General features: G+C 42.4%; 1 protein-coding gene across 1 annotated transcript in view; it reads right to left on the minus strand.

The window, feature by feature from the left end:
* TCF4 (transcription factor 4) overlaps positions 1-27996 on the minus strand; it is an 816409-nt gene that overhangs the window by 203508 nt on the left and 584905 nt on the right. The window contains exon 10 of the mRNA XM_030192973.1: positions 5265-5370. Within this exon, the coding sequence (XP_030048833.1) occupies positions 5265-5370 (106 nt within the window). The remainder of the gene's footprint in view (positions 1-5264; positions 5371-27996) is intronic.

Raw genomic sequence — 27996 nt, forward strand, 5'->3', positions numbered from 1 at the left:
GGGGGGTTGCCGATTTTGCAGGGGGGGGGGCCTATGTTGGGAGGGGGGGAGCGGAGGACCTTGCTAGCGCCCGTTTCATTTCTCCCTGAAACGGGCCTTCATTACTAGTATTTTATAAAAGTAACATAGGTGCTCATATGCCTTTATACAACAGGCTCTCAGATCCAGCCCTATAGTGCACAAATGATGACACAAAATGTTACAACAGCTATGAAGATGGTGTAAATGTGTATACTGCCAAGTCTGTCTCTGCTCCACCTAAACGATGCCTCTGGCAATGCCTTTAAATAAAAGTAGATGCACATTATCTGTGAGTGAACTTTTTGCATGCGTATGTAGTTTTGTACAATTCTATATAAACCCTTTTCTATATGTAAAACATGCTTTACACGTGAAAAAAAGCTTGATAAAATTGTTCACTTAAAAGACAGCAGACGAGTTGGGGCCCAGTAACACATATAAATGTGGCTGGGAAAGTGAGATTTTCCCAGTCACAGTAACACAAACAAAATTATCACAGGACTGACCAAAATACTGACTGTAAGTGAATCTTGTGGTAATTTGCCTGCAGTAAAATGGCATGTAAATGCACCGAGTTACTATAGTACTTCAGAAAATGGGCCTCTAAATATGAAAAGCATTAGTCTACACCAGGGGTTCTGAACCTAGTCCTCGGGACACACCTAGCCAGTCAGGTTATCAGGATAGCCACAAATAAATATGCATGAGATGGATTTGCATGCCCTATCTCTATGATACAGTCCACAAAAGCAGAATACACTTCTAATAGTTAAAAAGGCTTTTATTCTTGCCACTTTAAAATACAGCCCGACATGGCCACGTTTCACCTCTCTAGAGGCTGCGTCAGGGATTATCAACTATTAGGGACCCAAAGAGCACAAACTCCTAATGGTGGATGTAGCAATAAAAATAGCTCAGCAGTTAGCAGCAAGATAAAGAGAGTGTGTCCTCCTTTCTCAGTAGCCTACACCAGAGGTTCTCAATCCAGTCCTCGGGACACACCTAGCCAGTCACGTTCTCAGGATATCCACATGAGAGAGATTTGCATGCCCTGTCTCTGTGGTATGCAAATTTATCACATGCATATTAATTGTGGGTATCCTGAAACCCTGACTGGCTAGGTGTGTCCCGAGAACTGGATTAAGAATCCCTGGTCTACACTTACCAACAGCTTCCTAACCTCCAATAGATACTCACCAACAGCCTCAAGCCACAGACCAATGATACCAAGTCAGTGACCAGGCCATGGCACAAACTCAGACGTCAGTTTTGTTCCCATACCTACTCATACAGGACCCAATAACATCAGCTACGTCATCTGAGGCTCATTCACATGCTCCTCCATAAGGATGTGCATGACGCAATACAGGTGTGCATGCGCTTAATTATGTGTCCAGATGATCTCACCATTGGTTTCTCTCACCCACCACCATTACCAATTAGTTTAACTGTGCTGATATTATCGCCACTTTTTCCAGGCTGTTTTACACTCTTCAATGCCTTTTATTTCCTCCACCCTTCAGACCCACTCTAATATTCATTTAAATTTACCCACCTCCTGAACTGTACTTCATAAATATGATGAAATGGACCCCTGTCTTTGAAAGCTCATGCTTGAAAACACTGATTAGCCTATAAGATGCTATCACCATTTTTGTTCATTAAGCTGCTACAGACTAACATAGGTACCCTGAAAGTTTAAATCACTTTATATCAATGTATTCCAGAGAACAGTTGGAAAAGTCTCCAGCTCTTGCATAATATGGCTTCTAGGCTGTTGGGGGGCGGGTGGGGTGGGGGTTAATTCTGTAATCACACTATTCTGGACCATGGCTGGCATTAGGGGGTAAAAATCAGGGCAATTGACCTGCGCCCCCATACCACAGAGGGTCCTATGACAGCTGCAAACTGAAAGATGCATAGCCTGTAGCAAGGCTTTGTGGCCCACTCCCCAGTTTCTGCATGACTAGCACTAACCTTGTTATGGACAAGCAGTACTGGCTGCCCGTGGAGAGCAGGATTACATTTAAATGGCCTCAGTATATCTGTTTTAAACTCTGCACTATTACAAAACCATGAGAGAATTCTGGTCTTCCCAGAATGCTTTACTGTCCTTTGCACCATAAACAACAGCCAAACTAACTCTTGACAGGCCCGATGTTGGCCAGCGGAAATCAACATTTTGCTAGCCACCGCCAGTGTTATACACAGAAATTCAATGTCAGGCCATGTCTGGGCTCTAGCATTGAATTTCTGGGCATACAGAGCCAGCAAAAAACACAGCTATTTAAGTGTGATATTTGGACTTAACTGGCTATGAAGAACCACATAAAGATAGGCCTGTGTTTTATGCAGTTCTTAGCCAGTTAAGTATTGAAAATCTGCACTTAATTGACTCTACCCCAGAATGCCCCCAAAATAGCAAATGGACATTTTCAGTAGCCCTATCTGGTTAAGTGCCGCTGAAAATGCCCTGTTAGCCCCGGACAGGTGAATCCCTGCCTGTTTAAATCATTTTGAATATTGGGCCCATTATGAGGTAAATTCAGTAAATGGCACCTAAAGATTGGCGTCAAAATAAATAGTGCTCAGCACTAATCTACAAATAGCTTTCAAAAGTTAGCACCATTTATAGAACAGTGCTAAGTGCTAGGAACTGTGCCGACATTTAGACGAGACCATTACACCAATGAAACCTTGATGTAAATCCCCGCTCCCAAATTAGGCACAGATACCCCTTATTCTATAACAGCACGCATAAACTGTGGGAATGCCCCTGGTCCACCCATGTCCCACCCATAGCTGTGCCCTTCTTTTGGAGCGGCATGTAATATATACGCGCAGATCTGGGCATACAAATATATGCACATAATCTTTCATTAATGCCAATTAGCACTGATAATTGATTGTTAGCTCCCAATTATTGGCGCTAATTGGCTCGCTAATCACATTGAACGTACAAATTGACACACATAATTTGAAGCACCATTTATAAATTAGGGGTATGTGTCCCTGTTAAGGACTCAGTCCTTTTTACGATGTGTCTGGAGCTCTAGTACCTTTCTTTTCATTAAAAAATAAAAAAATCAAATAAAATGGTGGTTATTCATCAGATCCTTAATTAGGGTGTACAAGCTATTTTATGAATTTTGGGATGGTATGTTTTGCTGTCTTGTACATTAACACTGAACTGTTTTTAGGCAACCTAGTAACTGGTATTCTCTGATACCAACTTTATTGTTTACTAACAGTTTGTATCTTATGCCCAGTGAAACATTTGCGTGCCCAGTGAAACATTTGCGTAAGAAGATTACAGACAGGGATGGGTGGGGAAACAAACACCACTGAATTGATAACAATCAAAGAAACAGCTCTCTCACACTTCTCTCACCAACCAGTAAACTTCTGAAGTTCTATCATACTCTCCTCAACAAATAACACGCTTTCCAAGCTTGGTAAGCGTTGACAAAACTGTGGTGGTCGTCCACTGCAGGTTAACAAATTCAGATATCCAGCAGTAGTATCTACCGGAGGCTGCTAAATATCAGGAGTTTGTGGTCAGTGATTGACTATCTAGACAGTGGATAGCTAATCTATACACACCTGCGAAATCTTCTTTTCTGTCTTAAGTTATATGGATACTTATCCAGAGAGCAGCAGCAGTGGATAAAGGCTGGCTCATACTTAACTCCTCCCATGGACTGCCACAGCACTATCTAGATAGTGCCAGTGAATACTGGGCTTACAGGTTAGCAAGTCCTGCTAACAGGCCCTTATATGGCACCTTGACCCCTAGCAGTAGTATTGCAAGGCTACTGCTGCAGGACGCCAGTACCATTTTGAATCTGGCAGTATGGGAGAGTGCAAGGGAATGCTGAGTTCAGGGGGAGGGGAGAGTGTTTGAAATAGACTAGAACAGCGTTTCCGAAACTGTGTGCCCTGCGAGGGCTGCAGCTTAGTAGCCTGATGCTCTTGGTCAGAAAATATAGCGTGATGCTCCACTGTAAGCAACTATATTTGATTTACATAGAGGGGCATAATCGAGCGCGAACGCCCATCTCCATGGGCGTCTATGTCCGAGAACGGGTACATGAAGGGGCGGGACAGACTGTATTTTCGAAAAAAATGGCTGCCCATCTTTTTTTTGATAATACGGTTTGTGCCCGGCAAATGCATCGGATATGTGCGGATTTGAGCTGGGCGGTTTCGTTTTTCAGCGATAATGGAAACCGAAGGCGCCCAGCTCAAAAACGAACAAATCCAAGGCATTGGGTCGTGGGAGGGGCCAGGATTCATAGTGAACTGGTCCCCCTCACATGCCAGGACACCAACCGGGCACCCTAGGGGGCAGTTGTAAAAAGTAAAAAAAAAGTTAAATACCTCCCAAGTCCATAGCTCCCTTCCCTTGGGTGCTGAGCCCCCTAAATCCCCCCAAAACCCACTGCCCACAACTCTATACCATTACCATAACACTTATGTCTGAAGGGGGGCACCTAGATGTGGGTACAGTGGGTTTTGGGGTTTTTTGGAGGGCTCAACATTAACCACCACAAGTGTAACAGTTGGGGGGAAGGGCCTAGGTCCACCTGCCTGAAGTCCACTGCACCCACTAACAACTGCTCCAGGGACCTGCATACTGCTGTGATGGAGCTGGGTATGACATTTGAGGCTGGCATACAGGCTGGAAAAAAAGTTGTTAAAGTTGGTTTTTTTTGGTGGGAGGGGGTTAGTGACCACTGGGGGAGTCAGGGGTGGTCATCCCCGATTCCCTCCAGTGGTCATCTGGTCATTTAGGGCACTTTTGGGGACTTGTTCGTGGAAAAAAAAGGTAAAAAAAGTGACCTAAATTCGCGCTAAAAACGGCCAATTTTTTTTTTGATTATCGGCCGAATGCGCCCATCTCTGCTCGGCCGATAAACATGCCCCAGTCCAGACTGAATTTTGCTGCTGAAAGAATAATTTTAAGTTCTGTCCCCAACTGGCCCTAATATCTTTGAGCATTTAACAATTTAAAACAGCCAATGTTTTCCTTTCAAGTATTATTAAAAAAAGAAAGAAAGAAAATCACACTTATGTGTTGAACACTGTCGTCAGCTGTATAACTGCTTTTAAATATTGATCTGTGTTTTCTGTAAAGGAAATAATGCAAAACTATTAAGTTATAAAATGATAGTTCTCAAACACACATAGCTACAAATACACAAAAACGTTCAATGGTTTCCAGCTCTGAAGCAGCATCCTACCTTGCATGAAGAAGGAACTAGGGAAAGTGCTAGCTGCTGGTTTTGAGGATGGATATCCTGGTGAATCCCTGTTGTAGTCAGCTGTGCTTGCTGATGGGGCATAAACCTAGATGGGATAAAAGAACTAATTTAGAATGAATTCAGAAAGAACTGAGAGATCACAAAGCATGCTCTGTTTAAAAAGAAGCAGAAAATCAATGCAGCACTTGGTTTCTACTGTGCTATGTTTTGATTCCTTGCACACATTAAATAGTACTTTTATTCATAACATAAAGAAGCCCTTGTTTGTGTGAATGGAAAATACATTTCAAGCCTCAAAAGAAAACCAGGTATGGCTTTTTCCAGTCTTCATCATGAATATTTGTGAACCATTTACCAGTGCAAGTACCGCTGTAAATATATTGACCATATGGTGATTCTAGGATATCATGAGCCTTAAAATTAGGAAGCAACTGTAACCACCTATGCACAAAGTCTGAACGTAATTTCATCCCCGTGGTCCTAGCAGGCATTTTTCAGATTTACTACAGTGTACACTAACACCATTACTGTGTGGATTTAGTAAATGAAACCTGTGGTGAAGTTAGCAGGGAGTAACACAAGATCACCTTTTAGTAATTTTAGCCTTTTACGAAAAATCTGGTTATGGGGTATCCCGTGACAAGCGTATTCACAGATTCTGTACTTCCTTTTTCTACAGATGTAAAAAAAAAAAGCATGCAGACTGGAAAATTCCATTCTGCTCATGTACTATACTCCCTTGACTTAAATACTTTCCATAAACACCTACTTTAATGCAGTTAAAACATGCAAAGTTAATCTCAAGTGGTGTTCTGAAAAGGGCAAATTTCAGATAGATCAGTTTACCTCAGTAACTCTTCTTTTCCCCACGTAAATGACTGAAAATTGTCTTCAACCTAATATTTAATTAGAACATAAAAGTATATGCAATTCATAAAAAAACAAAATATTATTTATTTGTTACTTGGGCTTGATCTACCAGTGTCCCAGAGTAGACAACAGCAGCTTACAATAAACATAGCACTATATAATGAAATGGCCATGAAAGTTTTATAGATAAGTCAAGAGTATGACCTGTCTGATAACACAATCATGTTAGTCTCACATAAGGCTGAATCAGGTGGCAATAGCACCATATGATTGACTGAGACCAGCATCATTTTAGTTCTTGAAGCTCCTCCCTGCTTTTCTCCCTTCCCTGGTAATTTCACACACTGTTGACATGTGATTAATAATATTACACCATGCATACTTTCTGGATAGCCATCTGCATTTCTTTAGATTAGTGTCAACCTGGTATTTATTTTATTTATTTTTGTTACATTTGTACCCCGCGCTATCCCACTCATGGCAGGCTCAATGCGGCAATGGAGGGTTAAGTGACTTGCCCAGAGTCACCAGGAGCTGCCTGTGCCGGGAATCGAACTCAGTTCCTCAGCTCCCCAGGACCAAAGTCCACCACCCTATCCACTAGGCCACTCCTGTTCAGTCTACTTCTCAGGATATCTACAGTGGCAATGTATGAGATAGCTTTGCATGTACTACCTCCATTCCATGCAGCATATCTCATGCTTCAGAAACAGTCTGAAAAACACTACATTTAAAGATACCAGCTGGCTCCTGATGGCATACACTTTGGCAACCACTCTAAATCCAATGCTGCACGCTGCTCAAGCAGCATTGATTTATCTCCATAAGTAAAGATATTGACTGGGTAGGTGACAGTGCAGAGATCTAGGATGCCCCTAAATATATTGCTGATCCATCTATTTATTAATAATGCACTTTCTGCTCTATTAGTTTTGCTGACGAAATTGTAACACTTCAATATTGTCTTTCTCCTTTTCTATCATTTTTGAGTGCACTTGATGGCGGGAATTGGGTGCTACTGAGGGGTAACTAGTGGTGAGTTTAAGCATGAACGGAAGCAAAGTGAGCCTCTGATTGCAGGAGAGAGAGGCAATAGAGAAGAAAGGGGGCCCCTGTGCAGAGGGTATATAGGCCCCGAATGCAATTCATGAACATGACAGAGTGCATATGCGAGTTCAGGTTTGATAAGGAGAATATAGTGTACATGTACAATCAGCACCATCTTGCTCTCTAGATTAACTGGTGGCTAATAGCTACTAAACTAAAACATGCACAGCACCATTTTAGATAGGTCATGGATGTGTGAATATCGATGTGTTTGTGAAAACATGCAGAATATGGAACATATTTTATAAGACCGGGGCTGTACATGTATGGGCCAAGTAAAATTCACAGATCTCCACCCCCACAAAAAATATATTATAAGGGAAATAAACATAAAGACATTAGACATGGATCTTACAAAATACAGCTATGGTACATGTGCAAATACAGATTGGGCATAAAGGGGGCCAAACATGCAGAAAGTGGATCAATGTAGGCAGTAGGTGGGCTCTCTCTTTGGAAGGCCTGAGAGCCACATGGGAGCATTCAATGACAACAAGGCCAGAGGGAAAAACGAGTAACCTCATAGTTAGGTCATTTTGTGCTGTCTCTGCTGCTGGGGAAATGTATACAGGCAGCAGTGTGTGTGAGAAGGGCCGTGAGAATCTTTGATGCGCTAGGAGATGGCTGACTGGCTGAGACCTACGGTGGCTGCCAGGACATTCTGGAAACTACCAGTGGTGAGAAAGCCTAGTGCAGAGGTGACTTTGAGGAGCACAGGCATGGATTGGCCCCTATGAGTGGTAGTACAGAGGAGGGGCTCCAGCTGTTGACAGAGATGCTGAATGGCTGTTTTGATGAAGTGGAAATACCCTATACACTGCTCCTCTGTGAGGTCAAGAAACTATGTCCTGGGCCTATATATGCTGTGATAAGGGTATGGCTTGTTGGCCTTCCTCCTGCTGTGCCTTATTCAACATGGCCTCACAACCCACAGGTTCTTCTACTACTACTACTACATATAATTTCTATAGCACTACTAGATATATGCAGCGCTGTACAGTAAACATGTAAGAGACAGTTCCAGCTCGACAGAGCTTACAATCTAATCAAACCAAATAGGACAAATAAGATTCTGGTGGCTCATGGCCAAGAACTCCCACCACCAATACCCAGAGGGTTCCTCACCACCAACACCCAGACTGACACACAGTGCAGCAGACAGTGACAGACCGCAGGTCACTACTCACAGACTCACCTCATGTGCACACACACACACTGTATGTGGGGATAGGAACTGAAAGGCGATAGGACAGACAGAGAGAAGCTCGGCTAGGGCAGAGATGGATGTGGAGAGGGCTCACAGGTGCGCATGGGAAAAGGTAGCAGGGGAGAGGTTTGTTGACTCCACGTGAACAGAGAATACAAAAAAAACCCAGACTCCCTAGCTGATGTTAAATGGACTTGGATCTAGCTGGAAGAAGTAACAATGAAGTATTCTTGGACCTCAAGGACCTAGATGGAATATATGACTTAAGCAAAGCAGATAAATAAACTAGTATCCCTGCATATAATACCCTATGTACCACAGATAATACTTTAAATCAAGGTCTATATTCAACTGGGAGCCAATGGTATTTAACAGAAAGAGTGGTCACATGATCTCTCATAGTCAAACCTCCCAACAACCTAATCCTCACATTCTGGACTGTACATAAATGCTTTAATAAATAATGAGGCATAACCATATAAACCATATTACTATAGTCCAACTTCAAAATCAGTAACGAATGCAAAAAAAATGCAATGTTGCTTCATCAAAATAAGGACGAATTGCTCACAGCAACCTCAAAGTGAAAACCCAAACCACACTACTCGAGAAACCTGTTGCTCAAATTGCAACCCAGAATCAATCCATACCCCAAGGTACTGAAAGGAATCAGATAGTTGCATCTTACCCTCAAAAAACTGTGGTAGCACACTGGGGTAAGGCAAATGTCCTGTCAACCAACAAGACGTAGTCTCGCCTACATTCATAATTAATCTATTCAGAGCCATCCAATCCTCAATTGCAAGTAAACAATCTTGCAATGGGTTAAGATCTGGAGCAGCATGAAAGCATAATCCCACTAAACAATATATCATCCACATACACATAATATATTCCCACCGGAAATTGCTGAATCACCTGTACTACGGGAGCCAAAAATAAATTAATCAATGAGGGAGACAGGGCATACCTCTAAGGCATACAATGAAGAAATGAACATTATCCCCCAGTTTGCAGAAAAAAATGCTCAATTCTGAAGGAATGAAGAAAACCAACCCAAAACTCGGACACCCAAGCCTACAGCAGCCAACCATTCCAAAAGTAATTGATGATCCAAATCATCAAAAGCCACTGTTAAAGCCAAACATAGGGCCAGGGATACTCAACCCTTATCCAACTGTGCCCTAACATCACTCAGTAATAGAGCCAACAGTCTCTGTCATATGACCCACTCTAAAACCAGACTGGTAAGGGTTCAATGCATCAAAACCATCTACATAATCCAACAACTGCCACAGGACCACTTTCTCTACTAATATTGATAACATAACCAAATTTGAAGGAGGCCTATAATTGGCCACATCCATAACATCCTTTCCCAGCACCATAAGGACTGGGTGTACCACAGCTTTCTTCCAAGGAGAAGGGACAATCCCCTCCTCCAAACTCTTCTACACAGAGATTACACCATAGGCATCAAACCGTGTTGCTGGTGCTTAACTCATACCAAAGGGACCGGGTCCAAAAAACTCCCCACCCTTAATCACTGCATCACAAGAACAAACGTGTCCCAAGATGGCATCCTAAACTCACTCTACCCTCTAGCAAAACCCTCCAATGCCCCCCCCCCCCCCCCCCGTAAAGGGTCACACAGTCCAAGCAGGACTATTCTGCCCTGTTCAAAACCTGCATGTAAGGAAATAACTTTCTGCAAAAATGAATTAGGCAATATTTCCACTGACAGCAGTGGCTAAATAAAAAAAAAAACATACCTCCTATTCCCAAACCCTTCAAAAACTGAAAAATCTTGCGAGGAGGATTTGGCACACTTTAGACCAAAGAATTAAAATAAGTCATTTTATCTTTTTTAATCTGACTCTGGTAAAGCTGTTGTAGTTCCAGAAAGCAAATTGTTTGCATGTGTGACAGTAAGCCATACTAATGTAGCATTAAGTTGTTCACAAGACCAGAAATCAATGTCTCTGAGCAACTGTTTTACTTCAGGGTTAAATTCTCAACTTCCACATCATCAATCACAGACATCCTGGTTTTTATCTCAAATCAATAGAGCCTGACTGATGTTCTTTTCTAATAATAGATATGGTGCAGGAATGGCCAAGATATTTCATGGGCCGAAATCATGGGCCACATGTAAAAAAATCCATTATCCCGCAGATTCTACATACGGTGCTTTGAGTTGCGTTCGTAAATTTGAGCACATGTGTGTGCAACCTAATTGAATAATAAACCAATTGGTGTCAATAACAAGCAATTAGCAACATAATTGGCAATAATTAAAATTTACGCGTGCATCTTTTTAGGAGTATTCTATAAAGAGGTGTGCATAAATTCTAGTGTGTGAACCCGAAAAGGGAGCATGGCCATGGGAGGAGCTCGAGTGGGTTGGGGGCGTCCCTACAATTTATACATGTTGTTACAGAATTAGGGGGGAATCTGTGCTAATTTATGCACAGGGTGTAAATGGTCATGCTTATGTATCTTAGTGTGTAAGTCTTAATTAGTAATATACAGTTTTTGCATCTTTTCTATGTTATATACTTATGAATTTTTATTTATATATTCTTTGTTTAGAGTACTTTGTGACTCCTGATGCAGGCATTGGTCCCGAAACATGACTGTGTCGAGACCTTTTACTATTGTGCCATGGACCTTAGTTGATGAATATGGGATTTATCCATTAAAGTCTGGTTGTTATTGAATTGGATTGTCTTCATTCGAGTTTTTACCTCATACCTTCCATTCGTTGCTGGTTATGTGAGGACTTCATCTTTCTTTTTACACATTCTTTTTGGTAATTGAAATCACCCATTATTATACAGTTGCCAAATTTGCCAGCTCTTCTAATTTCTGTTAAAATATCTTCATCTATCTGGATCGTTCTGGCCTGGCAAACAGTAGTATAGACCTACGTGTATATTTTTTCCTTTCAGACATGGATTTTCTATCCAGAAGGACTCCACATTTGTTTGACTGAATTCTGTCTTTAACATACAGCGTATCCTCCCTTCAATTTGATCCACTCTATCAGTGCGATGTAATTTATACCCTGGTAACATGATGTCCCATTGATTGCTCTTCTTCCACCTTGTGGTCCTATCTAAATGGATACATTTATCCAAACAGTGCTGAATACCACCAGTGTTATCTGTATACCTTTTGGCTCACTCTCTTCTTCCCCAAAGAATGCTCCTCGGCCATACTCATCCTCTAAATGCAAAAAATTGACCTCATGTTAAGATGTGTGGTCAACAGTTATGCACTAACCAATTCCAAATATTTCCTTTATTCTCTCATTGCTGCTTTTACTCACCTTAGTATGTGCAATAAACTTAATAGGGATAATTGTATAAAGAAGGGGTTAATGTTTATATGCCAAATACATGTGTAAATGATTTGAATACTAGCATATATATATGCGCATGTGCATATGTACACACAAATACCAAAATTCCAGCCACATGCTAATCTATAAAAACACACCTCAACGCAATAGGGCTTATTTGGAAGGTGTCTGGAAGGAACATTGGCAGGATGTACAGTTACCTTGCATATACATTATTATAGAATACTATGATTTACAAGCATGTTTCAACAATTTAGATACAAGCTGATATCTGGAGAGAAGCCACTAAGGAAATCTAATGTGGCAACTATGATATAATGAGGACAATGGTTAAAAAGAAGCTAATAGAATCAGCCACAAAGGTTAAAACTTTAAATTAGACATGGACATTATTTAAAACTGCCATCTTAGTAGCCCAGACCAGATGTATTCCACATATTAACAAAGATGGAAAGAAGAGCAGACAACAGCGAGCATGGTTAAAAGGTGAAGTGAAAGGCTATTAGAGCCAAAATGACATCCTTCAGAGAATTACTACTACTACTACTACTTATCATTTCTATAGCGCTACTAGATGTACACAGCGCTGTACACTTGAACATGAAGAGACAATCCCTGCTCGACAGAGCTTACAATCTAATTAGGACAGACAAACAGGACAAATAAGAGATAAAGGAATTACTAAGGTGGGGATGATAAAATAAGGGTAGTGAACAAGTGAGTAAGGGTTAGGAGTTAAAAGCAGCATCAAAAAGATGGGCTTTTAGCCTAGATTTGAAGACGGCCAGAGATGGAGCTTGACGGACCAGCTCAGGAAGTCTATTCCAGGCATATGGTGCAGCAAGATAAAAGGAACTGAATCTGGAGTTAGCGGTGGAGGAGAAGGGTGCAGATAAGAGAGATTTACCCAGTGAACGGAGTTCCCGGGGAGGAGTGTAGGGAGAGATGAGAGTGGAGAGGTACTGAGGAGCTGCAGAGTGAATGCACTTATAAGTCAATAAGAGGAGTTTGAACTGTATGCGGAAACGGATAGGGAGCCAGTGAAATGACTTGAGGAGAGGGCTAATATGAGCATAGCGACACTGGCAAAATATAAGTCGTGCGGAAGAATTTTGAACAGATTGAAGAGGACAGAGATGGCTAAGTGGGAGACCGGTGAGAAGCAATTTGCAATAGCCTAAGTGAGAGGTGATAAGAGTGTGGATAAGGGTTCTGGTAGTGTGCTCAGAAAGGAAAGGGCGGATTTTGCTGATGTTGTAGAGAAAGAAAGGACAGGTTTTGGCAGTCTGATGAATATGTTCAGAGAAGGAGAGAGAAGAGTCGAAGATGAGCCCAAGGTTACGAGCTGATGAGACAGGAAAGATGAGAGTGTTATCCACAGAAATAGAGAATGGGGATAGAGGAGAGGTTGGTTTAGGGGGAAAGATAAGAAGCTCAGTCTTGGTCATGTTTAGTTTCAGATGGCAGTGAGACATCCAGGCGGTAATGTCAGACAGGCAGGCTGATACTTTGGCCTGAATTCCTGCTGAGATTTCTGGTGTGGAGAGGTAGATCTGGGAGTCATCAGCGTAAAGGTGGTACTGAAAACCATGGGATGAGATCAGAGTACCAAGGGGAAAAGTATAGATGGAGAAAAGATGAGGTCCCAGGACAGATCCCTGAGGTACACCAACTGATAGTGGGACAGAAGTGGAGGAGGATCCAACAGAGTATACAATAAAGGTACGATGGGAGAGATAAGAAGAAAACCAGGAAAGAACAAAGCCCTGAAATCCAAGTGACGACAGCATATCAAGGAGTAGGCTGTGATCAACAGTGTCAAAAGCAGCAGATAGATTGAGAAGGATGAGGATAGAATAGAGGCCTTTGGATCTGGCCAGGAACAGGTCATTGGACACTTTAGCAAGTGTTGTTTCAGTGGAATGAAGGGGGCGAAAGCCAGATTGAAGTGGATCAAGAATAGCTTGAGAGGAAAGAAAGATAAGACAACGGCGGTGAACAGCATGTTCAAGTATCTTGGATAGGAAGGGGAGGGGGGAGACGGGACGATATTTGGAAGAACAGGTAGGGTCCAATGAAGGTTTTTTAAGGAGTGGTGTGAGAATGAAAAAAGGATCTGAAACATAAGCACTGGAAAATTAGAAGCAAGTCACTGATAAAGAAGGCTAAAAGAGAATATGAAGAGAAACTTGCAACAGAGACACAAACTCATAGTAACAACTTTTTCAAGTATACCAGAAGCAGAAAGTCTGTGAGGGAATCCATGAGATCGTTAGATCATCAAGGAGCAAAAAGGGTGCACAGGAATGACAAGGACATAGCAGAGAGACTGAATGAATTCTTTGATTCTGTGTTTAGGTGTCAGGTTTGTGAGTTCTTATACCAAGTGGAGCATAGATGGATGCGATGATATGCCTCCGGACTCTGCTTGGTGGCTGAGCAATCCCGAAGTTCACCTGCGGTGACTGCCATTCCCTGGGGGTTGAGCCCCAAGGTGCGGGCAGCCGACAGGACTTAAATGGAAGGCCAATGAGAGGGGCGATGAGGAGACCCAGCGGAGGAGTGCAGAAAGAATTGATCCGGGTACAGGCAATGTAAAACAGACTGGCAACAGGCAGAGAGGTAATTCAGGTACAAGCCAGGACTTCAGGCAGGCAGCAGATGAGAGAGTAATCCAGGAACAAGCAAGGTCTTCAGGCAGGCAGCAGACGAGATACAAGCAAAACACAGTGAAGATAACGCTGGTCAACTAGAAGCCGAAGCAATGCAGCAGAGGAAGAGCTTCCCAGAAATAGTGCTGGCGTCTGACATCAGCAGGGACCAGCTGGAGAGCAAGAGCTTGCCTGCGGGGGAAGGCCAATCCCTGTGGAGCAAGGAGGCAGGGCCACGGCCCGAGCAGTCCGTGAGGTGGGGCTCCTGAGTGCGTATGGCATGGGCGGAAACGGCGGGCAATGCCAGCATCATCGGCGTGAGCACAGCGCCGGAGAGGGAGTGTCTGGCCCGCTAAGGAGGTGAAGAACATCGGCCCAGCATAGCACCACCGAAGGAGTGTCGGCCCCCCCTACGGAGGTGAGGGACGTGACATTAGGGAAGAAGATTTAAGAGATCTACCTGTACCAGAAATGGATTTCAAGGGTGACAATGTGAAGGAACTGAAAGAAATCTTGCTGACCCTGGAAGATATATTGAGCCGAATCAACAACTTAAAGAGTAGTAAATCACCTGGACCATTTGAAAGAACTCAAACATGAAATTGCTGGTTTGCTGTTAGTGATCTGTAACCTCTGGTTAAAATCGTCCATAGTACCTGAAGGTTGGAGGGTGGCCAACGTAAAACCAATTTTCAAAAAAGTATTCCAGGGGTGATCCAGGAAATGACAGACCAGTAAGCCTGATCTCAGTGCTGGGCAAAATAGTGGAAATTATTATAAAGAATGAAATTACAGAACACATAGACAAACATGGTTTAATTGGGCCAGAATCATCATGGATTCTGCCAAGGGAAGTCTTGCCTCACCACTTTGCTTCAGTTCTTTGAAGGCGTGAATAAAAATGTGGATAAAGGTGAGCCAGTTGGTGTAGTATATCTAGATTTTCAGAAAGCTTTTGACAAAGTTTCTCATGGAATAGGAAAAAATGTTCTGTTGTGGATTAGGAACTGATTATTGTACATAAAACTGAGGGTAGGGTTAAATGGCCATTTTTTCAATGGAGGAGGGTGAATAGAGGAGTGTCACTGGGATCTGTACTAGGATGGTTATATTTAACATATTTATAAATGATCTGGAAAACTGAACCATGAGTGAAGTGATTAAATTTGCAGATGACACAAAACTATTCAAAGTTGTTAAAACACATGCGGACTGTGAACAATTGAAGGAAGACCTTTGGAAATTGGCAGACTGGGAATCCAAACGGAAGATGAAATTTAATGTGGACAAATGCAAAGTGATATACATTGGGAAGAATAATGCAAACCACAATTACCTGATGCTAGGGTCAACCTTAGGAGTCAGCACCCAGGAAAAAGATCTAGGTGTTTTTGTAGACAATATGCTAAAATATGCTGCCCAGTGTGTGGCGGCGGCCAAAACAGCAAACAGGATGCTAGGAATTATTAGGAAAGGGATGGAAAATAAGATCAAGAATACTATAATTCCATTGTATCGATCCGTGATGTGACATCATCTTGAGTATTGTGTTCAATTCTGGTCAAAAAAGATGTAGTGCAATTATAGAAGGTTCAAAGAAGAGTGACCAGAATGATAAAGTGGGTGGAACTCCTCTCATATGAGGAAAGGCTAAAGAGGTTAGGCCCCTTCAGCTTGGAAAAGAGGTGGCTGAGGGGAAATATGATTGAGGTCTGTACAATCCTGAGTGGTGTAGAACGGGTAAAAGTGAATTGATGTTTTACTCTTCCAAAAAGTACAAAGACTAGGGGACACTCAATTAATGACATGGAAATATTTTAAAAACAAATAGGAGGAAATATTTTTTCACTGAATGAATAGTTATGCTCTGGAACTTGCTGCCAGAGGATGTGGTACCTACTGTACCTAAAGGAATGGCCATAATACCTGAAGCTGTCATACAGCAAGGTGTCACCTGTTACTTTCACTGCTCAGGGGGTGGGAGGGGGGTCAGTAACCACTTGGAGATGAAGGAGGGGGTCATACCTTCATCCCACCAGCGGTCAGCTGCCCAATCAGGGTACCTTTTCGTACCCTGGCTGTAATTGAAACAGGTCTAGAGAAAAACGTCATTCCTTTTTTACTTGGACGTTTCTTCCCAATCCATTATCGCTGAAAGATGTCCTAATTTGGGGCCTACCCTAGTCCCACCCACAACAAGCCTCCAACACAGCCCCTTGCTATTTCGATGAACTACAGTGTAAAATGACCAAATTCTGCCTTTCAAAAATCACAATTTCTACATTTTCTGCAGATGGATTTTTTGGGGCCATTTTGAGATATCCATCTGCTTGGAAAATGAGTGCCATGTAGGCTCACTATTACAGAATTGCCCTCCAGAAGTAAACCAAAAAGTAGATATTCCTGTTCTGAGTCAGTTGAGGTATGCAGAATCCTCTTGTTATTATACACATACAAAAAAAGAGAGTGCTGAAATATTTTCTAGATTAAATGTAATTTGCAGGGGTAAGCATACGTACAAAACTCTGGAATCACAAGATATAATTTTATTTGGAGGATTATTTCAAATTAAAATGCAGTTTAGAAACCAAAAAATCCCAAATATTTTTCTCCATCCCCTTCTAAAATTCCTCACCAAGTGGTTAGGAAGGCTAAGGCACCCGTCATCTCCTCAATGAAAATGGATATCTTCCTGACTCCATTTCGAAGCAGGCAGCAGATCGCAAGAGCAGGTCACAATGAAAGGATGGAGAAATCCACAATAAAACAAATGCCTGCAGCTTATGAATGCTGCAACAGTGAAAACAAAACCATTGTCTCCCTAATAAAACAAAAAACAAACCAACAAACTGCAAACTGGCTATTCATGAACAGTGTGATGCAAAATTCTATAATCAGCAAATAGTAACATAGTAGATGATGGCAGAAAAAGACCTGCATGGTCCATCCAGTCTGCCCAACAAGATAACTCATATTTGCTGCTTTTTGAGTATACCCTACTTTGATTTGTACCTGTGCTCTTCAGGGCTCAGACCGTATAAGTCTGCCCAGCACTAGCCCCGCCTCCCAACCACCGGCCCTGGCACAGACCGTATAAGTCTGCCCAGCACTATCCTCACCTCCCAACCATCAGCCCTGCCTCCCAACCACCGGCTCTGGCACAGACCGTACAAGTCTGTCCAGCACTATCCCTGCCTCCCAACCACCAGCCCCGCCTCCCGATCCTGACTAAGCTCCTGAGGATCCATTCCTTCGGCACAGGATTCCTTTATGCTTATCCCACGCATGTTTGAATTCCGTTACCGTTTTCATTTCCACCACCTCCCGCGGGAGGGCATTCCAAGCATCCACTACTCTCTCCGTGAAAAAATACTTCCTGACATTTTTCTTGAGTCTGCCCCCCTTCAATCTCATTTCATGTCCTCTCGTTCTATATCAAAATGAAAACTCCAACACTTATCAAAACCTATCAATCTGAGACTATCTGTGTTAGTGTAGAGCCTTAGGAAATGTGATTAGATGAAATTTCAAATTCAGTTTTGAATGTTTGTTTAGGTGTTTTTAGTGAGTGGCAAAATGGTCATTATATTAGTTTTTCTACTGAAGCATTTCCATGCAGCTGTAACAAAAATATAAAGCAGATAAAAATTCAAGTCGGGCCTTCCTGAGGTAAAACCACATGTTGGTATCTGTGTTCTTTCTGCTCAGCTCATTCAGCTCCTCTGGGTTGCTGATTCCTGCTGGAAAGGACCTTTCCTTACCTGCTGACCCCTTTTATGTCTTCCCTCTCCTTCCCGCCCCCCCCTTTCTCTATTTTCCTTAACCCTTTCCTTCCCACTGGCCTACAGCCCAGTTGTGTCCGGCCTCCCTAATTGGTTTGGCCTCCTCCTTTTTCAACAACAAAAATAAGAAGGGGGTAGACCAATGTTGTTCTGAAGCAAGTGGTTTATTTGTAGATAATGGCTGTAGAGTTTTAAAATAATATATTCAACCCAACTACATGGATAGACAGCAGCAGCACTTAAAATAAGTATAAAGTCAAATTTTACACAGAACATAAAGATCGGAATTGAGACGTCCAGCATGTGTTCAATTCTGGTGGTATTTTTAAAACTACTACTACTACTTAGCATTTCTATAGCGCTGCCAGGGTTACGCAGCGCTGTACAAGTTTAAACTTAAAACAAATCTATTGACATAGAGCCTTTCCTAAAGTATCTGTAGCAGTGCATGTATATTTGTCAGCACATGCAACAAGAGCAGCCATTTTACAAATAAGAATGTTGAAAAAAATGAGCAGTACAGACCCTGCAGCTACCACATGGAGGTGTGGGCACTTAGATGTTGAAGTGGTGATTTTGCAACTTCCATGTATAAATACCAACACTTCACCATGTAGTTGCCCCAGTATACAAACCTGCATATATAAGGCCAATTAAGTAGTGAGGCTGCAATTTTTTTAAAAACTTTTTTTTACAGAATTTAGTTGGAGAAGAAAAAGGGAGTAATGGAAGTTCATCCAAAAAAACAAAACAAAAAAAGGACAACAAGAAACATGGACGGGCATTTTCGATATGATGTCTAAGTCCGCCTCTGGATGTTTTGTTCAAAAAACAAGCCCAAGTAAAAAAAGCACAAAATCAAGCCATTGGGATGTAGTTGGAGCTAGCATTCTTAGTAGACTGGCCACACAGACATCCCAGCAGAACAGTGGGGCACCATAGGAGGCACTGCAGTGGACTTCACATAAAAGTTCCCAGGTACACATCTCACTGTTTTTCCCTTATATTATATAGTGAGCCCTCCAAAACCCGCAAAAAACCTACTTTACTCAACTGTACACCACTATAATAGCCCTTATGGCTGCAGGTGTCACCTATATGTGGTTTTATAGTAGGTTTTTGTTGGGCTCAGACTTTCCACCACTAGTGTAATAGACTGGATTATGGGCCTGGGTCCTCTTCCCCACAGGGCACTGCACCGACCACTAGGCTACTCCAGGGACCTGCTTGCTGCTCTAATAGAACTGGCCATAGCATCTGAGGCTGTCATAGAGGCTGGTATGTACTGTTTCTTTTACATCTTTGGAGGGCGGGAGGGGATTACTGATCACTAGGGAGTAAGAGGGAGTCATTCCTTTATTTCGCCACTGGTCACTTGGTCATTTAGGACACTTTGTTTGTGGCTTAGTCATTATTAAAGCATGCGCTTGGGCATTCCCACGAGGGCATGGCGCCATGATCAAGAACTCAGCGGCTCACTGTAGTTGAGACACTGACCCCTGAAGATGCTCAATGAGCGAAACACGTATGTGTTGGGTTACAGTGAGTGGAAATTTAGCGTGGGCTGTAAAGAGAAGAAATTAGCATGATTCAATAAGATGTTATGCTTTACAAATCAATGAGAGGAAGATTTTGGATTCATCCTTTTGGATTAAAGAAAGGGTTTCAAGCGAATTATGGTAGAGTATCAATACATGTGTAAAGATAAACTGTGAGTAGCCATGTGATAGCTCTGACTTAATTGGAGTGGTGAAGATTTGGATAAGCAAAATTTCCATTCTGTGAAGTCTAATGGATTTGGCCAAAGCGAGAAACATTTGGATATTGGTTGCATTTTCAACTAGTAACTGGATAGTATTATAAAGGATGTGGACTGGTCTCTAAACTACATGAACTTTAGTACTCCCTAGATTTTGATGTGCAGGTGTACTTAATGTGTGACATTGCTTGTTGTGTGTGAGGAGAGAGTTTATATATTTGAACAGCATAGTGTGTGAGATTTTAATAAGGTAATAAAGGTGGAAAAATTTTAATAAAGATTGATGATGTAAAAATGTACAATAGTTGCCTGGTTGATTTTTTGAGATGCTGTCTTGGTCACAGGTGGCCAACACTTCACTCTCAATGGAGGTGAGGGATATGTTGCTTAAGGCTGCCAACTGGATCCAAATTCATAGGAGAGGATTGATTCAGTTCTATATTTACACCAGTGCATGCTGGGATTTTTAGTCTTGCTTTTCTTAGGGAATGCAATGGGGAAATCAAAACTACAACTCCCTGCGTGCATAAACCCAGGACTGGATCAACACTGTCTTGTGACTCTGGATCCAGTTGGCAGCTTTGATGTTGTTGCCAGGGCCCTCCCAATGATGAGAAGTCTGCTTCATGCGGGCACTGCCACACAGATATCACCATTTTGTTCCGGTACTTGATATTGCAGTTCTAGCGTAAATAGTGTTGAGGCAGTGACAACTCACAGGAATGTGGTGTTACATGTTGTTTGTGGGGAAACACTATAAAGGTCACTTCTAGGGCATGTGATTGGACATCTGTGGCAACTTTTTATGTGGTCGTGCTGGGAAATCCACATCACAGGGTACAATGTGCAAAGGTGTCCATCTCATGTGCTGTTAGGGAATAGGTCTGCTAATCTGGTTTTGCTCCCAAACAATATACAGCAGACAAGGTCTAATTCATTCATGAGACCCACATATTTCATTTGAATGGATATGGGGGGATGCTGTGGGGGTAAATTCTTTCATGTGTTCACAGTTTTGCATTTTCTTAGTAGCAAATGCTTACATTATTTATATCTCTGTACATAGTCATTTAATAGTTTCTCAATCTGACTATTAACAGTTGCCTTTCTTACAAAAATTTATTTATCTGTTTATGTATTTAACAAGATTAATTAATTGCCTTTATGAAGAGATTCATCCAGGGTGGTGAATGGCAGGTCCAGCTTGATTATAAAACTTAAAATTTTGTTAACAGCAAAATAGCCAAATATAAGCATAAATACAATCAACGAGGTAAACCAGTCTCAGTCTTCTGTATAATTATTTGCTGGTCTTTTCTCTCAATAGTTTGTGCTGGATTGTTGTACCTTCTTCTTCTCCTACATATTTATATGCACTTTTCTGCCTAACCTGTCTTACGTCAGGGAGATGCTTCCAATTTGCTTTAGTTTTCCATTATGCCTTTGCAAATCTGTCCTTCTGCTTTCATCTGAAAAACTCTTCACTTCTTGGAGTTGATCCATCAAATGGCCATCACAGGGACCACACAGCTTCAAATGATCCACAAATAGTAGGTTGGATGTTATTTAAAGTGCATCAATACTTAGGATACATCCATAGCCCAATGAGTTAATAAGAATATTTGGTGGATTTAGAGCCAGGCAAAACAAGAGTGGTGACAGGAAATCTCCCTGAAATATTACTTGCTGGACCTTGATTTTAGGAATGAGAAGCTGATCTTCGTCATAATTCAGTTGAATGTAATTTGCCACATTTCTGTGGCAAACATGATGGCCTCAATCAACCTGAAGTTCCTTCTGTACGTTTCATGGCAATTTATCATGTGCAAGTGGGGGATGCTCTCAAAAACATTCTAATTAACCCATTTTATACTGAGGATTCTATTGTTCTTTTCTCTTGGAAAGCTATCAACAGGGACGGATTGAGGCTTAAGAAAACTAGGTTTCTGCCTAGGGTCCATATGCTTATGAACAGCTTTGTCAAATGTACTGAGGAGGCTAGGATTGCCCAACTCACTGGATGTTTTTATGATTTCTAAAAATGTTTGCATTAATGTCCAGAAGGTAGAAGGATGGCCAATGTCTCTGGGCATTTTTCAGTGTTCACAAACTATCTGCAGCTCCAATCTTTTCTCTGTGTGAGTGAGCCTGCCCTGCCTGCTTCCAGTAGGATCCAAAAAAAAAAAAGGAGTAGGGTAGGACAATAGAAATCAACAAGGAGCCCAAGGGAAATTGCATACAATTTGAGTAACGAGCCCTAAACTGTCAATAATTGCTGAAGTTAATTGCAACTTGTTAACATTTGCGCATGCATCTTGCTACATTGCATTCTATAAGGCATGGCGTAACTCTACTAGCATGAACTCAAAAGGAGCAATGGGTGTGTCAGGCGTTCCAAAATGTTGCATGCATAGTTATAGAATATGGGCACAGCAAGCCTAACGTAGGCGACAGCATTTACACCAGGTTTCAGCAGGCGGAAGTGTGGTGCTAAAGTTAGGCATGGAAATCGGCTGCCCAAACCAAGCCCTGGGAATGTCTACACACACATGTCATAAAAGTAGGTGCACACTTCTGTGCATATACTTCTTATAGACGTGCAGTTGCACAATTTTAAAAAAAGCCGCTTTCAGCATGTAAAATAGGCTTTACTTGCAGAAAAGGTTTTATCGAGTTACACCTCCTCCCCTATGAAATAATGAGGATGAAAATACATACTTAATTAGATGATCATGCTTGAGAAAGATATAGAGGACAATAGCTCAAACAAGATCGAGGCTCTGGGTAAGAGAAATGATGAGGAGCTTGGTGGTGGGGCTTGGGTGTTGTTGGTTTAAGTACAGGAAAATGTGGTCCCACTATTCAAAGAATTTATGCTCCTGACTTTGAGATTTATGCACATTAACTGGCCTCTTTGAAACTGTGCTTGGCTGAGTACATACATTTTTATTGAAAACTTCACAAACTCGATGTTGAAAATGATTTAACCAGCAAGAAATGACTGCTGACCGGTTAAATCATCTGTTTGGGACTATCTGCTAATTTTAAGCTGCACTTAACTGGTTATCATCACCGAAAATTAGCAGTTAGTACCTAAGTGAAAACTGACTATTAAGGGGGGCGTTCCAGGGGCACAGTCAGCAGTTGGCCAGTTAAGGGGCAATATTTAACACTTAACTGGCCAGGGTAACTGCACAAACGAGACCGCATAAAACACAGTCCTATTTCTATGTGGTAACCCATAGCTGCTTAAGTTCTGAATTTTGACTTAAGCAGCTATGAATTAGCTGGTTCCACATAAACCGGATATTCATTGCTGAAGCCCAGACATAGCCTGGCAATGAATATTCGGGAATAATGCTGCTGCAGGCCACCGGCTGAATATTGACTCCCAAACTCTTAAATTTAGGAACATAAAAAGTGTACAGTAATAGGGCAGATTTAGGGCATGGAAAAGAAGTTAGGAGCTTAGCACTGATGCTCAGAACTAGGTTCATAAATTAGGCTCAAAAATGCAGGCAAAAGAAAGACAGGCTTAAATTTATGAGCATAACTTTTAAGCTCTTAAATTAAGATGAATTTTCAGCTGGAAAGTTAGCTTCTAAGTTTGGCGAAAAACAGGGCACAAATTTAAGAGGCTAATTTGGGAGCATAAATTTTGCAGCTCAGTTTTTTCTGAATATTGAGCTCTGCGTGTTCAGATGGTAGCAACCGAAAGAGGAAAGAGAATAAAACTAACTTTGGTAAGATGTGATATGCTACGGGCATTGAATCTTGTATAGCTGACAGAGGTGACATTTCATGAGTTAAAGCACAGCAGATGGGAACAATTGGGCAGACCTGGTGGGCCAATTGGATCTTTATCTTCCAGCATCTATTATGTTGCTATATATTTCCCAAATGCTAGTGTTAACTCGCCTCCAGGCTGCACACTGTCCATTTAAACACACACACACATACTGGCCACTATTCTAGGCAGTATCTTTGCTTCTGGTTCTCTCCCCCCCCCCCCCCCACACCCCACTATTTTATCTGCATTTCTAGTGGCCCATATATCAGTATGATACCTTGGGGGATGCAAAGAAAACTACCTTACCGATCACAATGGAATTTGACAGCCCATAAGTTTCAAGTGTGAGAAAGGTGTGCACGTTTTGTGTTACCTAACCTATTGTAACAGAAGATTTAAACAAATCACTTTAGTTGTATGATATGTTATACATTCCACTATAACCTAAAGCTAGTGAGACTCTTTTCTTTATTAAAAAAAAACTTATGGCATAACTATGGGTGTGTCCAGGTGGGCTGGGACCTACCAACACTAGGCTGATGAGCCGCCAGCTGAAAACACCTCCTGGCCAGAACTCGTTGAAGCTGGGTGGCCAGCAGCGGTGTCCTAGAGCAGCTGCTGCCCCACCCCCCTTGTGCATGCTCAGATTTCGAACAAGCATTAAAACAGCATCTGCAGGGGACCAGTGAGGACAGCGGTGACTGCTCCAGGACAGTGCCGCTGGCTACTCAGCTTTGAAGAGTTCTGTCCAGGTGTCTTTTAAGCTGGCGAGGCTTGGGACAGGTATTTGTATTTTGAGTTGGGGGAGCAGAGAGCAGGAGGTGCAGGAGTGAGATGGGAGGGACAGTGGAGGGGAAGGTGAGGGCAGATAGAAAATTTCTGCTCACCCCTTGGGTTCAGACCCATCTAAAATTAGCCATGTGCTGAGAACTAATGGGGGAAAGGGAATGGGACTTGATATACTGCCTTTCTGTGTTTTTTACAACTATATTCAAAGTGGTTTACGTGGAGGGGCATAATTGAACGGAAACGCCTATCTCCATGGGCGTTTATCTCCGAGAACGGGTCCGTGAAGGGGCGGGCCGAACTGTATTTTCAAAAAAATGGACATTTTTGAGCTGGGCGTTTTTTTTTTTTTTTTTAGCGATAATGGAAAGTAAAAACGCCCAGCTCAAAAACGTCCTAATCTGAGCCATTTGGTTGTGGGAGGGGCCACAATTTGTAGTACACTCGCCCCCATGACATGACAGGACACCAACTGGGCACCCTAGAGGTCAGTGCGGTGGACTTCAGACAACGCTCCCACATGCATAGCTCCCTTACCACGGGTGCTGAGCCCCCAACTCCCAACCCCCTCCCCCAAAACCCACTACCCACAAATGTACAACACTACCATAGCTCTTAGGGGTGAAGGGGGCACCTACATGTGGGTACAGTGGGTTTTGGAGGTCTCCCATTTACCAGCACAAGTGTTACAGGTAGGGGGGGATGGGCCTGGGTCCACCTGGCTGAAGTGCACTGCGGTACCCACTAAAGGTTATCCAGGGACCTGCATACACGCAGGCCTCTAGGACTTGTTGCTGCTGTATAACATTGGCACACCAGTTGACACCTGAAGACTAATCTCTCCGAAAATGTCCTTTATTGGAATAACCGCGTTAACTCACAGTTAACTGCAGATCAGAGATTGTGCCCCACTGGCAACGAGTCTCCCTGGTACTGAGATTAGCAGTAGGTCAGAGCTGGCAGAATGCTGTACAATGCCCTCTTTCAGCCACATTCAAGGTAAGAACTAAGTTGTCTAAGGTGGCTAACACAGGAAAGGGAACTAAAACTGGCTTACAAAAATGGCCACTACCGCATGGACTACAACAGAAAACACAACAGGGCACACTCTGACCCAGTAGGCAAGGGGAAAAGCACCATGGGAGAAGAGCCTACCAACTACCAACATCGTGAGACTGTAACACAAGCTAATGAAATCACGGAGCCCAATACCCTACACCCACCACAATGCAATGCTGATGTGACCCTGTAGTGCACCCGAGAGCCACATCTGACCCAGGGAAAGGCTGTCACAGGATAGAACACATTCTGCTGTCATGGAGGTGGGTAAGGCATTTGAGGCTGGCATACAAGCTGGAAAAAAGTTTTTAACGTGTTTTTTTTTTTGGTGGGAGGGGGTTAGTGAAAACTGGGGGAGTCCGGGGAGGTCATCCTCGATTCCCTCCAGTGGTCATCTGGTCAGTTGGGGCACTTTTTTGGGACCTGTTCGTGAAAAAAAGGGTCCAAAAAAAGTGACCCAAAATCGCGGTAAAAACGCCTTTTTTTTTGATTATCAGCTAAAGACGCCCATCTCTCCTCGGCTGATAACCACGCCCCAGTTCCGCCTTCACCACGCCTCTGTCACACCCCCATCAACTTTATTCGTTTCTGCGACGGATTGCAGTTGGAAACGCCCAAAATCGGCTTTCGATTATACCGATTTGGGCGCCCACGGGAGACAGACGCCCATCTCCTGATTTGGGTCACAATATAGGCTTTTTTCTCTTTCGAAGATAAGCTGGATAGTATATACAGGTACTTATTTGTATCTGGGGAAATGGAGGATTAAGTGACTTGCCCAGAGTCACAAGGAGCTTCAATGGGAATCAAACCCAGTTCTACAGGATCAGCCTCTGCTACACTAACCACTAGGCTACTCTTCCACTCTTCAATGGTCTCAAATATTAATGTCAAACCACTGAATCTTGTTTACACTGGGCAAAGGATTGTGTACAAAACATTGATTTAAAGATGGAAATAATTCCTATGTTAGCTCAAATGTATGTGTACGTAATTTGTTTTCCTTTTTATTTTTTTTAATCTAGGAGAAAAGCCTTAGACTCTCCTATATTTAAACTTTTGTTTCCATAAATGCTCTCATCAAATCAGAATCTGCACAGCCATTACAAGACAATAATACATTTTAAATGGATGTGGAGAACTAAAAACCCAAAGAGAATCCACAGACTGCTGATGTAGGCCGAAACACAAACACAACTTTGTGTCGAGTCAGTTTTTCAATAAACTTTGCTTCAATCCACCACTCCAGAGGTCCTGTCTTTGGATAGCCTGGTTCTCACCCACTTCACTCTTTGTTTGAGAACTAAAAACAACATAAATCTAAAGAGCCCTTTTACAGATGAGCAGTTAAAATCTCCATTAATAATAAAAATTAATGTGTGGTAACTAACGCCCCCCCCCCCCCCCCGTGGTATCAGCTGGAGGCATGCCCAACATCTTACATAAGTACATAAGTATTGCCATACTGGGAAAGATCAAAGGTCCATCAAGCCCAGCATCCTGTTTCCAACAGTGGCCAATCCAGGCCACAATATACCTGGTAAGATCCCAAAAAAGTACAAAACATTTTATACTGCTTATCCCAGAAATAGTGGATTTTCCCCAAGTCCATTCAATAATAGTCTATGGACTTTTCCTTTAGGAAGCTGTCCAAACCTTTTAAACTCCGCTAAGCTAACCGCCTTTACCAATTACACGTTGAGTGAAGAAAGTTTTCTCTGATTCATTTTAAATTTACTACATTGTAGCTTCATCGCATGCCCCCTAGTCCTAGTATTTTTGGAAAGCGTAAACAGATGCTTCACATCTACCCGTTCAACTCCACTCATTATTTTATAGACCTCTGTCATATCTCCCCTCAGCTGCCTTTTCTCCAAGCTGACGAGCCCTAGCCGCTTCAGCCTTTCTTCATAGGGAAGTCGTCCCATCCTCTTTATCATTTTCATCACCCTTCTCTGCACCTTTTCTAATTCCACTATATCTTTTTTGAGATGCGACGAGCAGAATCTTCCCATCCAATTAAGGGAAAAACAATACACTTAGGTTTAGATTCTATAAATGGCGCCTCAAAAAATCAGCGCCAAAACTCCCCCATATAAGTGGTATTCTATAAGCCATACCTAAAGATTCGGCACGGTTTATAGAATACCGCTTAAGCAGAGAGGTTGTGTGTAAATTTAGGTTCCGCCATTTGCACCAAGAAAAATGTGATGCGAATGCCAGTGCCTAAATTTATGCGTGGAGCACCATTATTCTATCATTATGTGCACAACCCAAAACCATGCGTTCTTCAGCCCAGAAATGCCTATGATCCTCCCATTTCCACGCCCCCTTTT

Source organism: Microcaecilia unicolor, chromosome 2 (genome assembly GCF_901765095.1).
Source record: "Microcaecilia unicolor chromosome 2, aMicUni1.1, whole genome shotgun sequence".
Lineage (NCBI taxonomy): Eukaryota > Metazoa > Chordata > Amphibia > Gymnophiona > Siphonopidae > Microcaecilia > Microcaecilia unicolor.